The following is a 14,627-nucleotide window of genomic DNA, read 5'->3' as shown; positions in this document are numbered from 1 at the left end:
GCAAACGCCTGCTAGCTCAGCTTCCCTCCCCTCGACTTTTCATTTAAACCAACGAAAATGGCACAGTAACACTAGTTAAAAAGTTTTACGAGGCTCATGAGAGTGAGTAGCTGCTGATGGTACGCTTTTAAAGGGCTTGGGAAAATGAAATGCCGGTGAAAGCGCTGTGATCGGGGAAGGAGAAAGGAAGCACGGTGAAAAACAAGATGGCGTCGCCATCCCCGCCCCAACAGTGCTTGGACCTAGCTCCGTTGCACGAAGACATGGTGCAGGTATCCATGAGGCACATGTCACAGCTATTAGACGATAAGATAAACTATACGCAGGCAAGGATGAAATAAAGGACTGCATCCCCAGCCATGCGACCAGAATCTAGCATGCGGAAGAACGGCTCTCCGCCCAGGAGAATCATTTGGTGTCGCTAGAAACGTGGATCCGTACGTTATTAGACAGAGTGGAAGACCAGGAGAACAGGGGGAGATGAAACAACATTAGGATCATTGGTGTCCCCGAATCTGTCCCTGACGCTGAGCTGAAAGACCTGCCAGAGAACTGGCTACCCGAACTGGGCCTCACTTCAGAGGTAGGCCGGGTTCAGGTGGAACGAGTACACCGAGAAGGGAGGAAACTGGAAGGCCGAAGCCGGTCATCGCAATGTATTTGAACTATGATATTAAAGCTAACATACTTGAGCAATACAAGAAGCAGCGCCTGGTGGAATTTAAGGGAAATCGGCTGTTGCTATTTCAGGACTTCTGAGTCATGGAGCAGAGGAAGCTGTAGGCACCCAAAGGAGCCAACTTTTCAAAATGATTCGGGGTGCTGAAATTTTTTTTTTTTTACAGCTGGTGAATTCCCCCATCCCACTCCCCCCATCCCCCTCCCCCTTGCCCCCCTCCCTCTCCCTCGTCCCCCCTCCGAGTTCCAGGCCCACCTCCCTCCCTCCCAGTTCCAGGCTCCCTCCCTCCCCTCTCTCTCTCCTTTCCCTCCCCCCTCCCTCCGAGTTCCAGGGTCCCTCCTCCCTCCGAGTTCCCCCCTCCCTCCAGGGTCCCCCCAGTCTCCCTCCCTCCGAGTTCCAGGGTCCCCCCTCCCTCCGAGTTCCACAGGGTCCCCGCCTCCTCTCCCTCCCAGTTCCAGGGTCCCCCCTCCCCTCCCTCCGAGTTCCACAGGGTTCCCCCTCCTTCCCTCCGAGTTCCAGGGTCCCCCTTCCTCCCAGTTCCAGGCCCCCTCCCTCTGAATTTTAAAAGTTATCTTGACCTACCTCGTCGTGATTACGGCGGCCGGCAGCAGCGGTAAAAAGCGTGCAGGCTCGGTGCTTACTTCAGTTTTCCCTTCTCTCTCTCTCAGCTCTGGTCCCGCCCTTGCGGAAACAGGAAATGAGGGCGGGACCAGAGCTGAGAGAGAGAGAGAAGGAAAAACTGAAGTAAACGCCGAGCCTGCACGCTTTTTACCGCTGCTGCCGGCCGCAGTAACCCTGACGAGGTAAGTCAAGATGACTTTTAAAATTCGGAGGGAGGGGACCAGGAACTCAAAGGGAATTCGGAGGGAGGGACGACGACCCTGGAACTGGGAGGGAGGGGGACCCTGGAACTCGGAGGGAAGGAGGGAGGAAGGGAGGGACGACAACCCTGGAACTCGGAGGGGACGACGACCCTGGAACTCGAAGGGAGGGAGGGAGGAAGGGAGGGATGACGACCCTGAAACTCGGAGGGAGGGAACTTCCGGTGGGTGAAATATTGGGGATGCTCAAGCACCCATGGAGTCAGCGCCTATGTAGGCAGCATACTGCTCTAAGCTGTTTGAGAAGGGAATTAAATTTGCATTCCAATACCCGGCTAGGGTACGGATCACCCATAATAATCGCACTTTTACTTTGACAAAGGTAGAAGAGCTACAAGCTTTTTGGGGGAAACTTCCAAATGATCAAGAAAGGGCCACAGAAGTGCTAGGAGTTCTTGGATGCGGGGGCTCAGGAGTGTTACGGTTTGCCTATTTGCTCAACCACACAGTATAATAACAATTAACCTGCAGTTATGGACAGAGTGGAAGGAGCAAAGTTTTGTCAACGCTTATGATTAACCAGTCTTTGGCCCAGGCAGAAGGTGGAAATAATAAAGAGTGAGCCCCGCTGCGATGAACGTAGTGATGCATACACGTGAACAGAGGGCGCGCATGCCCTGCTTGCAGTGGGAAGTGAGTCCCTGACCCGAGATTGTGCTTGGCACGCTATGAGCACATTGGATCAACAATTCTACTATGGCTGATTGAATCTATTTGGAGCGAGAGTGAGGTGGACGCTTCTTCTGTATGATATGACGGTCTGCTTTGGACATTGTATGCTTTTGTACAATACTTAAATAATTTCATGTCTAGCAGTGCTTGGCTCCCTCATCGGGGGGGGGGGGGGGCTTGTTTGTTGATTGTGTTGTTTGTTTGGTTGGACTGGTTATATAGTAGGGGGGAGGGGGATGGTGCTTTTTGTTCTTGGGAATGATTGCGAGAAAACGGGAGGAACGGGTTTGCAAATGGAGTGGAAGGAGGTGTGGAACAGCTGGGGTACCCGGCTTTGGGTCTGGGGATTCTGTTCAGCTATGCAAGGCTGTATGTGGGATTGAGTGTGGGAATGTATGTGGGGCTGTATGAGGGGATGACGGGGGGTTTGATGAGGCCATTAAGTATTCCGTGGCAAAGCAGAGAAGGGAACTGACTTTTGAAGTGTAGTTACTGCAAGAAGGCTTTTGCCAGGTTCCCCTGCCCCAACAGTTTTCTGCACCAGCACCCTGACGACAACCCTACCCCTCCAATTTAAAAAAAAATCCCTGGTGTCTAGTGGCTCCCTCTTCCCCCCAAAGTTGAGTGGCATCCCTAATTCCCTCGCCCAATATAACATGAGCGGTAACCCTCCAACATGAGCTGTAATCCTTCCCTTCCCAACCTGACCACCCCACCTTTTTCCTCAACGTCAAAAAAGAATTCCATAGCATCTAGTGGCCCCCTCCCCCCCCCCCCAAGAAAATTCAAATCCCTGGTGTCCAGTGACACCCACCACCCCCTCCCCCAGGCCCTCCATTCCCCATGTCAGGCCATACCCAATACTGGTGCTGGGGGAAATGGTAGAGATTATTAACAAGAATAAAATTACAGAGCATATATATAAGCATGGATTAACGGGACAAAGCTAACATGGAATTAGCCAAGGGAAATCTTGCCTCACAAACCTGAAATCTTTCTATGAAGGGGTTTAAAAAAGGTTTAGATAATTTCCTAAAAGAAAAGTCCATAAGCCATTATTATGATGGACTTTGGAAAATCTACTGCTTATTTCTCGGATAAGCAGCATAAAATCTGTTTTACTCTTTTGTGATCTTGCCAGCTACTTGTGACCTGGCTTGGCCACTGCTGAAAACAGGATACTGGGATTGATGGACCATTGGTCTGTCCCAGTACGGCAATGCTTATGTTCTTATGTTACCTTAATAGACAAGCGCATTGCCCCACTTGCTCCTGCCTCCGGCGCTGCCATCTTGAATAATGGCAACGCACCAGGTCCATTATATGGCGGGCTAACTCTGCCTACTGCCATTTTCAAGCTGACAGCACCGGAGGCAAGATCATGTGGGCGGCGCTCCTGCTTCTTAAGGTATAACCTTTGGGGGTCGGACTGCTAACACTAGGAATTTTTAGTTTTTTTAAAATTGGGGTCATGGGGATGGTGGGGGGAGGGGGACCACTAGACTACCTGGGAGTGGGTTTTATTTTGAGGTGGGGGAAGGAAGGAAGTCATGTCAGTGGGGGCGGAGAGGGGTGCCACTAGACACCAGGGATTGTGGGTTCAGTTCAAAGGGGGGGGGGGCAATGCTGATTTCACTTCCATGTCTTTTTATTTATTTTGAATGGCTCACACACTGACAGGAAGGATGACAATCACTGCTCTTGTAATGAAAGGTAGGGTGACATTTCAAAATGAGCTGCAGGTTACTGCCATGATTTTAACAGGGCAGTAATCTGAATGCTCTTTGATTACTGTATCCCATGATAAATCTTTTGTGGGAACCTCATGTTAGAAGCTATGTGATCAGTTGCTCTAATGCATCTGTATGAGCCTCATGGTGGGGAGAGAGCAAAGAAAAACTGGGTGACAAGGTGAAGAAGGCAGAAAGGCAGGATAGGGAGGGGAACCGCTGGCTAAATACTTTTACCAGTGGCCTGTAGCAGTGCATTAGGGGCCTAACTTACTAAACTTTCTTTTCCCTTAACCATGGAAAGGAAAAACAGTCTTTGTGGACCAAGCCCTGTGGAGATCCCTCTTCCCTCCCAACTGTCAACTTTGGTGGCAACATTGGGGTGAGAGAGGGGGGCAGTCTCAGTTGCTGCCTCCTAAATAAACATAAAATTAGTCAAGGCCTCTTTTACCAGTGTTCATTTCATGCTGTATACCTTTTGTTATTTATGTTTGTATACCATGTTTGTTAAACCTCTCTGGCTACTTCGATCATGCTGCAAAAGATTCATGCTGAAAGCATCTCTGACAAATCCAATACATAACAATAAGATTTGATAAGAAGCAACATGAATACATTGAGCCTGCAAAGAGGTGGGATAATGTGGGATACAAATGTAATAAATAAATAAATAAATAAATAAATACTTCCTTAGGAATTAAAAAACTAAAATGGAGAACTTTAAAAATTCTGTCAAATTATAAGTTATCTAATGATTTTTATTTTTGCTAGCACTATTACCTTTAACGATTCATTCAAGTTTATAATGATTTATTCAACAAATGTTTTTATAACAATCACAAGTATGGAATATCAAACCTATAAATGGCAAGTGACCGACTCACCTGCAAATGCGCAAATGTCCCGCCCCCGCGTCAAGACGTGATGACGGGAGGGGGCGGGACAGAGAGGGAAACTGCGCGGAAGGGGAGGGAGGGAACCGCTGACGTCGCTACCGCTCCCCCCCCCCCAAGGTAGCCGTTACCGCCCCCCCCCCCCCCGGAGTCGCCCCCACCCCCCCCCTTCACCCGGCCCGGGCCCTCTCTTCGTTATTCAACTTACAGCAGCGCCGAAACAGCAGCAAGCAGCAGCTCCCGTTGGCCTTCCTTCACTGCCTGTGCCCCGCCCTCGCCGACGTGACGTCACACGAGGGCGGGCACAGGCAGTGAAGGAACTAGGCCAACGGGAGCTGCTGCTTGCTGCTGTTTCGGCGCTGCTATAAGTTGAATAACGAAGAGAGGGCCCGGGCCGGGTGAAGGGGGGGGGGGGTGGTGGCGACTCCGGCGTGGGGGGGGGGGGGGGCGGGAGCGGCTACCTTGGGGGGGGGGGGACATGGGAGGTCTCAGAAAGAGGGGGGCCTTGGAGCTGGGAGGGCTGGACTGAAGGGGGCCTTCCAGCTGGCTGGGAAGAAGGGGGGGGCCTTGGAACTGGGAGGGAGGGAGGAAAGGGGGCCTTGGGAGCTGGGGGGGCCTGGGGCCTTGGAACTGGGAGGGAGGGCAGGGGGGACTTGCAGCTGGAAGGGGGGAGGACTGGAGCCTTGGAGCTGGGAGGGAGGGCAGGGGGGCCCTTACAGTTGTGAGGGAGACCCTTACAGTTGTGAGGGAGAGCAGGGGGCCTTGGAACTGGGAGGGAGGGAAGGGGGCCTTGGGAGCTGGGGGGGGCCTTGCAGCTGGGAAGCGGGGAGGACTGGAGCTGGGAAGGAGGGCAGGGGGGCCCTTACAGTTGTGAGGGAGAGCAGGGGGCCTTGGAACTGGGAGGGAGGGAGGGAAGGGGGCCTTGGGAGCTGGGAGGGCCTGGGGCCTTGGAACTGGGAGGGAGGGAGGGCGGGGGGTCTTGCAGCTGGGAAGGGGGGAGGACTGGAGCCGTGGAGCTGGGAGGGAGAGCAGGGGGGCCCTTACAGTTGTGAGGGAGAGCAGGGGGCCTTGGAACTGGGAGGGAGGGAGGGAAGGGGCCTTGGGAGCTGGGGGGGAGGGCGGGAAGGGGGCCTTGGGAGCTGGGGGAGAGGGCCTGGGGCCTTGGAACTGGGAGGCAGGGAAGGGCGCCTTGGGAGCTGGGGGGGAGGGCCTGGGGCCTTGGAACTGGGAGGGAGGGAGGGCAGGCAGGGGGCCTTGCAGCTGGGAAGGGGGGAGGACTGGAGCCTTGGAGCTGGGAGGGAGGGCAGGGGGCCCCTTACAGTTGTGAGGGAATGGGGCCCCTTACAGTTGTGAGGGAGAGCAGGGGGCCTTGGAACTGGGAGGGAGGGAGGGAGGGCAGGGGGCCTTGGGAGCTGGGGGGGAGGGCCTGGGGCCTTGGAACTGGGAGGGAGGGAGGGCAGGGGGCCTTGCAGCTGGGAAGGGGGGAGGAATGGAGCCTTGGAGCTGGGAGGGAGGGACAGAGGGGGCCTTGGAGCTGGCAGGGAAGGAGGATGGCAGGGGGCCTTGCAGCTGCAACGGGAGGGGGGCCTTGGGAAAAAAAACATTCCAATACGCGCCCGTTTTAACGGGCTTAACGGCTAGTTATACAATAAAGCTTCTGAACAGCACTTCACCCCAACTTTACTACCTCTCCATCCTATAATGCCGAAATAAATCTTACTGTCTTTTATCATGCGGCCTCCACTCCCTCCCCACTCCCATGCCCATCTTTCACACAAAATACTTTCCCACATCCCACGCCTTCATTACTTTCTTTGCCAAGAAATTCTCCTCTCAGCTTCTTGTAGCCTTTTCATACTCTATTTTTTGGCTCCCTTCAAGTGTCTCTTCTAGTTTCCTCAAGAGTCTCTGATACCCTCCATTCTCCCCTTCTATCTTCTCACCACCTTAGTCTACACCAGGGATTTTCAGCCCAGTCCTCAGGACACACCAAAACAGTCTGGTTTTCAGGATACCCACAATGAATATGCATTGCATACAAGGGAGGTAGTGCATGCAGATCTCTCATATGCATATTCATTGTGGGTATCCTCAAAATCTGTTTTGGTGTGTCCTGAGGACTGGGCTGAAAATCCCTGGTCTACTCTAATTAGCTGCAGTTACCTTAGGGCTTGGGAAGGCACCACCATTTCAAGTTGCTTCTCTAATAATTAAGCCTCTCCAGTTTCAATATAGAAAGCAAGCCCGATATTAAAAGTACACAATGTAGGAATTGCTTGCCTCTGTGTCACCCTCATTTTTACTGGCAGAAAACTGTGCCACATTAAAAGGTGCACCTTCTATCAGGTAACATAGGATGCCAGAAGATGAAGGTCTGTGTCACAGGGATAGGTTGGATTTTACACTGCAGATTGTGAGATTTAGCTTCACATTCCTTAATACTAACTTGGTATACTGCTCCTGAGCCAGGGAGTAGTATAAATGTTTGCAGAATGACCAAGAGACAGGCCTAAAAACTTACTACACTCAAAGAAACTCAATTCACATGCCTGACTGTGTTCATGAGGTGCAAAGTAATTCATTCCATTAACATCTGTGAGCTGCTCTCTTCTCTTTTCCCTCAGAAGTATTTTATGCACATCATCATCCAGTTTATTGAAAAATCCTTCATCTTCCATTAACACCTGTTAAGAACAAACTTCGGGATTTAGACTGGTCACAAGCAAAACCCTATCAACAGGCAAAAAAACAGGAGGCAGGGGAAAATCAGATGGAGAACAGGCATTTGATCATATCCAAGCTAAACACTACAGAAATAAAAGTATTCATAAATTTAACAGCTTACATGGAAAGGCTCAGTTAATTAAAGCCAATGGTACAGTGTGTTAATTTTTTCTAATTTACTGTAACTTATGGGGATAAATTCCATTGTAAACATGGACATTTGATCAGTAAAAATGCAGTTCACCATAGTCACATATAGTGAAGATACTTACCTGTAGCAGGTATTCTACAAGGACAGCAGGCTGATAATTCTCACACATAGGTCGACGTCTGCGTCGGCCTGGGAACCGGCATTTTGCCATAGCAAAACAAAAAAAAAGTTTTTCTGGAGTCTTCTGGTGCGCTTGCAGCACGAGCGGACTGCCTTCCCACCCGCCGCCCGAGCGCATACCTCAGTTAAATTAAAAAGCATAACAACAACAACTCCAAAGGGGAGATGGGAGGAATTGTGAGAATAATCAGGCTGCTGTCCTCGGAGAATACCTGCAACAGGTAAGTATCTTCGCTTTCTCCGAGGACAAGCAGGCTGCTTATTCTCACACGTGGGGTATCCCTAGCATCCAGGCTCACCCAAAACAACAAATGCTGGTCAATTGGGCCTCGCAACAGCGAGGACATAACGAAGATTGACCTGAAAAAATATATAGCTAGCTGAGAGTGCAGCCTGGAACAGAATAAAAAGGGCCTAGGGTGGGGTAGAGTTGGATTCTAAACCCCAAACAGGTTCTACAGCACTGACTGCCCAAACTGACTGTCGCATCGGGTATCTTGCTCAAGGTAGTAGTAAGATGTGAATGTGTGGACTGATGACCACGTTGCAGCCTTGCAAATCTCTTCAATGGAGGCTGACTTTAAGTGAGTCACCGACGCAGCCATGGCTCTAATATTATAAAAATCCTAATAGGGGATATATATATATAATAGGAGGTACCTAAAACATCAACAACAAACAGTACTCCTGTTCTATATAAATTACAAAATCTTTATTAGTGAAAACAAGTCAGTGCATTAAAAGAATTACTAAATAATATCCCTGCAACTCACTCACACTGCCATCCACACCAGACTTATACCCTGATCACATATATAAATCCCACAAAGAACATTGAACATAAACCCTAAATTGCAGTTTCTTCAGTCTCTGTGTATCATCAAAGCACAGTCTCAATAAAGATCAGTCAATGAGCCCTAAAAAAACAAGGGCACCCTAAACCCAGTTCTTAATAATTGTAGCAAATGTTGAACATTGCTGATCTTTGTATCCAACAAGTTCTCAAGTGAAGAAAGAAAAAAACTCCACTGCAATATAAAGCCACTGTTCTTATCCCTGTGATAAAAAAATTCTTATCCCTGTGATAAAAAAAAAACCACAGAGAAGCACTGGGAATTGCAAAGTCACACAAATCTTCTGTGATCCTCCTGCAAACGATCAAACCTTTAAATTAAAGACAGCCAAAGAATGCCTCAGGTAAGTGGGAGGCTTCCAGGGATAAGTAAATTAAACCCACATAGTTGGTATACTCCAAAGTTCCCCAATGCGAGACCGCATTTCGTAGCTCTTCCTCAGGGGGAACCACCCTTTATCACCAACGGGACTAACGTCCAGGCAGGGAATCCCAGCCCCACCTCCAAGCTTCCAGCTCTAATATTATAAGCCATGACATGGCCCTCCAGAGTCAGCCCAACTTGGGCATAAGTGAAGGAAATGCAATCCGCTAGCCAATTGGAGATTGTGTGTTTTCCGATGGTGACTCCTCTCCTGTTGGGATCGAAAGAAACAAACAACTGGGCAGACTGTCTGAAGGGCTTCGTCTGCTCCATGTAAAAGGCCAATGCTCTCTTGCAGTCCAAGGTGTGCAAACTGCTCTTGCCAGGGTGGGAATGAGGTCGGAGAAAAAAATGTTGGCAAGACAATTGACTGGTTCAAATGGAACTCCGACACCACCTTCGGCAGGAACTTAGGGTGTGCATGGAGGACTACCCTGTTGTGATGAAACTTCGTATAAGGTGCATCCACTACTAAGGCCTGAAGCTCACGGACCCTACGAGCTGAAGTAACAGCCACTAAGAAAATGACGTTCCGGGTCAAGTACTTCAGATGGCAGGAATTCAATGGCTCAAAAGGAGCTTTCATCAGCTGGGTGAGAACGACGGTGAGATCCCATGACACTGGTGGAGGTTTTACAGGGGGCTTTGACAAAAGCAAACCTCTTATGAAGCGGAATGGAGGAGTGGCCTAGTGGTTAGAGCACTGGTCTTGACATCCAGAGGTGCCTGGTTCAAATCCCACTGCTGCTCCTTGTGATCTTGGGCAAATCACTTAACCCTCCATTGCCTCAGGTACAAACTTAGATTGTGAGCCCCCCTGGGACAGAGAAATACCCAAGTGTACCTGAATGTAACTCACCTTGAGCTACTACTGAAAAAGGTGTGAGTAAATCTAAATAAATTAATTAATTAAAGGCTGTCCAGAGATAGGCTTACACTCTACACGCCAATGATAAGCACTAATTGCACTGAGGTGAACCCTTACAGAGTTGGTCTTGAGACCAGACTCTGACAAGTGTAGAAGGCATTCAAGCAGGGTCTGTGTAAGACAAGAGAGAGGACCTTGCTGTCACACCAGACGGCAAACCTCCTCCATTTGAAAGAGTAACACCTCTTCGTGGAATCTTTTCTGGAAGCAAGACTCGGGAGACACCCTCCAAAAGACCCAAGGAGGCAAATTCTAAACTCTCAACATCCAGGCCGTGAGAGCCATAGACTGGAGGTTGGGATATAGAAGCGACCCCACGTTCTGAGGGTTGGAAAACACTCCAATCTCCATGGTTTTTCGGAGGACAACTCCAGAAGAAGAGGGAACCAAATCTGACGCGGCCAATAGGGTGCAATCAGGATCATGGTTTCACAGTCTTGCTTGAGTTTCAGCAAAGTCTTCCCTTCTAGAGGTATGGGAGGCCTGATCCTCAATGTAGGAGAAAGGCATCTGATGTTAGTCTGTCGTGGGCCTGAAGCTTGGAACAGAACTGCGGGACCTTGTGATTGATCTGAGTGGCAAGAAGATCCACCGAGGGGGTGCTCCACGCTCAGAAGATTTTACGGGCTACGACCATGTTCAGTGACCACTCGCGAGGTTGCATTACCCTGCTCAGCCTGTCGGCCAGACTGTTGTTTATGCCTGCCAGATAAGTGGCTTGGAGAAACATGCCCTGTTAGCGTGCCCAAAGCCACATCTGAACAGCTTCCTGACACAGAGGGTGAGATCCGGTGTCCCCCTGCTTGTTGGTGTAATACATCGTAACCTGATTGTCTGTTTGAATCAAGATGATTTGGTTGGACAGCCGATTTCTGAAAGCCTTTAGAGCGTTCCAGATCACTCGTAATTCCAGAAGGTTGATCTGAAGAGCTGTTCCCCGGAAGGACCAGGCTCCTTGAGTGTGAAGCCTATCTACATGAGCTCCCCACCCTAGGGGGGAAGCATCCGTCGTCAGCACTTTTGCGGCTGAGGAATTTGGAATGGTCGTCCCATGATCAAATTGGATCGGATTGCCCACCACTGAAGAGAATTTTGAAATTTGGTGACAGTTGGATCACATTCTCCAGATTCCCCGCAGCTTGATACCACTGGGAAGCTAGGGTCCATTGAGCTGATCTCATATGTAGACATGCCATGGGAGTTACATGAACTGTGGAGGCCATGTGGCCCAGAAGTCTCAACATCTGCTAAGCCGTGATCTGCTAAGATGCTCAAAATGTGGACACCAGGGACAGGAGGTTGTCTGCCCTTGTCTCGGGAAGATAAGCCTGAGCTGTCTTTGTGTCCAGCAGTGCTTCAATGAATTCCAATTTTTGAACAGGTGTGAGATGGGATTTGGAGTAATTTATTACAAACCCCAGTAGCTCTAGCACCTGAATAGTCATTCGCATAGACTCCAGAGCACCTTCCTCCAAGGTGCTCTTCACCAGCCAATCATCGAGATAAGGAAACACATGCACTCCCAGTCTGTGTAGCGACGCTGCGACTACTACTAGACACTTTGTAAACACTCTGGGTGCAGACGCCAGACCAAAGGGCAGCACATGGTACTGAAAGTGCTGTGTTCCTAGCCGAAACCGAAGATACTTTCTGTGAGCTGGAAGTATCAAGATGCGAATGTAAGCATCCTTTAAGTCCAGAGAGCACAGCCAATCGTTCTCCTGAATCATGGGAAGAAGGGTGCCCAGGGAAACCATCCTGAACATCTCAGACTAGGAATTTGTTCAGGGCCCTTATGTCTAGGATGGGACGCATCCCCCCTGTTTTCTTTTGCACAAGGAAGTACCTGGAATAGAATCCCAACCTGACTGGCTAGGTGTGTCCAGAGACTGGGTTGAGAACCTTTGCTCCAGAGGTTCAAGGTGAATTCTGTTCACTAACGGGTCAACATAAGATGCTTTTGAGATGTCATGGAGTACTTCTGCAATGCCTACAGATTAACAGGCTCTCATGGCTGTATGCAGCTGGCTGCCATAAAGATGTGGCAGAAGGGCTCACCAACATTCCTTATACAGGAGAGAATATCACAAGAGATAAGGATATAACTGCTTTCAAGGACACCAACATGATTCTCCAAACTTCATCCTGTTCTATAACCTCCACGCCAATCTCCTTCTTCAAGAGGTAACTGAGTCAGGAAACCAGAAAAGGCTTTCTTTCAATGAAAAGTGCTTCCAAGATGCAGCTTTCTCCCAGCAACAATTCAGCTTCAATTCTCATCTACCATGAAGGAAGAAGTTCTTACTCTTTTAGGATCTTGCCAGGTACTTGTGACCTGGATTGGCCACTGTTGGAGACAAGATGCTGGGCTTGGTGGACCTTTGATCTGTCCCAGTACAGCCATGCTTATGTTAAGCTCCACATTGCTTCCCAACCAAATCAAAGACATGATTTTGTTTAAACCCAGAACCTGCTCACTGCACTCCAATTCTCATTCTTTTCCATCACACAAAGGAGGGCTGAGAGGGTTTTAGTTGGGCAATCTGATCTAGGGCTCTAGATAGAGTGGTGTGCAGGCAAACCGCTTGCTCCTCTACACCTGAGGAGAAGTGTGTGTGTGTGTGTGTGTGTGGGGGGGGGGGGGGGGGGGGGGATCAAAAAGGGAAGGCGGTAGATCAATCTGAGACAAAAACACAGACATTACAGGAAGAACCTGAGAAACAGGAGAAGAAACCTGAGTTTGAAAGACCATGGAAAAACAAACTAAAAGATGATCAGAACACGGGACATGAAAGCAGGAAAAAGTTAAAAGTTAAGGGGAAGGGTTTATTCATTCATTGGGGAAAGAACAAGATCAAGGGTGTGACCTCATTGATGAGTAGGGAAGGTAACCCATTGTAAAAGGTCAAGGTCAGACAAATGGGAAAGAAAACTCTTAGCACAAGGTTGCTCGAGAGTCTATCCAGTGTACCTGAATGTAACTCACCTTGAGCTACTTCTGAAAAAGGTGTGAGCAAAATCCAAATAAATAAATATCAGAATAGACATTGAAATCTCTGAGCATACTAAGAATTAGAGGAACAGATGGTAGCTTCAGCTAGAGCTTGGGAAAAGGAGTCCCACTGAGACTGAGACATTGACAGGGCACAGTAAAAGAGGAGGGGGTTATGGGAGAGAAAGTCTATCCTGAGAGCCAAGACTTCAGCACAGGGTAGAGAAAGAGGTAGTTAGAGAGAATTCCACAACCTGAAAAGCAGAGGAGTAAAAAATGGCGAGGCCACTACCAACCATAGAGGCTCTAGCAAGAGAGATGACATCGAACCCTGGAGGAAGGAATTCATAGAGGTAACTCGCTTCACCATTTTTGATCTAAGTTTTTATGCAGCACAAAATGTCTAAGTGAGAGGACATGATAACGTTTCATATCAAGGATGTTTTAGAATGCATTGATCTACAATTAAGTAGTCCAACGGAGAGATGCAGGTCAGGGACATGACCCACATGTGCATGGGGAAGGAGGTAGAAGTGGTCTGAGATAAAAAATGGTGAACCAGGCTAATATTTTTCCGGCAAAACTTAGAGAACAGAGACAAGAGAGAAGCAGTGAACAATTAACCAGATCGAAACAGCGGAGGGATTCAAAGAAGCCACAAGATTGACTTGGTTTTTGTCTAGATGGGAGTAGATCTCACTAAGAAAGGCTGCTAAAACAGTCTCTTTCCCTACCTCCTGCTCCCCACTAGCAAAACAGAATGTACTTGGGGAGAGGGACAAGAACTGAAAAGAGAATCTTGCCAATTACAGAGAAGTACAGGGATAAAAAAAACTGGACTGATGTGATAGTCCACATTTGTACAGCCAGACCCCCCGACAGGAAGTAGGAAAGAAGCAACAGAAACAAAGGGTCACACAAAAGTGAAGCACCATGATTTTAAGTGCAAAATTTAGCGGCGTACACCATCCCCCAACTAAGCCACACGGGAGATGCAGATTAAATAACAAAGGTATTGAGGTCTGGGAAGCAGGCTTATGTCACCTATGGTCAGAGCGGACAGGAGACAGCCAACTTGGGGCTAGTACATTGCGATCCAGCACTAGCAGATGCACTTCCAGCAGCATATTGCAGGCAGGCAAGTGAGCCCTGGTCCACGAGACCACCTCTATAATCACTACCATGGATTCTAACACCTGAAGATAACCCACACCCACAGCAGGGCCAGACAGGTATCGAAGTGCACCCCCAAATACTTGATCACTTGTGAAGGCACCGGTCTCCTCTTAGAATGGTTGACCACCCAGCCAAGCTCATCTGATCACTGAATCACCCCCTCTGTGGCTTAAGCACTCTCCCATGCTGGTGTCACTTGAATCAACCAATCATCCAGGTAAGGGTGAACCAGGATGCCCTCCCTGTGCAAGGTCATTGCCATGACGACCATCACGTTGGAGAAGGTTCTGGGTGCCACCACAAGAGAACAAAATTGCCAATGCTAACCTAGAACAACAAAACGC

At 49.1% G+C, this 14,627-nt stretch overlaps 1 protein-coding gene across 1 annotated transcript in view; it reads right to left on the bottom strand.

The window, feature by feature from the left end:
• The window catches only part of GKAP1 (G kinase anchoring protein 1), a 282,106-nt gene that overhangs the window by 193,012 nt on the left and 74,467 nt on the right, over positions 1 to 14,627 (bottom strand). Inside the window, exon 7 of the mRNA XM_030193693.1 lies at positions 7,405 to 7,539. Coding sequence (XP_030049553.1) covers positions 7,405 to 7,539 — 135 coding nt within the window. The remainder of the gene's footprint in view (positions 1 to 7,404; positions 7,540 to 14,627) is intronic.

Source organism: Microcaecilia unicolor, chromosome 2 (genome assembly GCF_901765095.1).
Source record: "Microcaecilia unicolor chromosome 2, aMicUni1.1, whole genome shotgun sequence".
NCBI lineage: Eukaryota > Metazoa > Chordata > Amphibia > Gymnophiona > Siphonopidae > Microcaecilia > Microcaecilia unicolor.
Note: the sequence above shows the minus strand (reverse complement) of the source record. Positions and strands in the feature narration are given on the sequence as shown.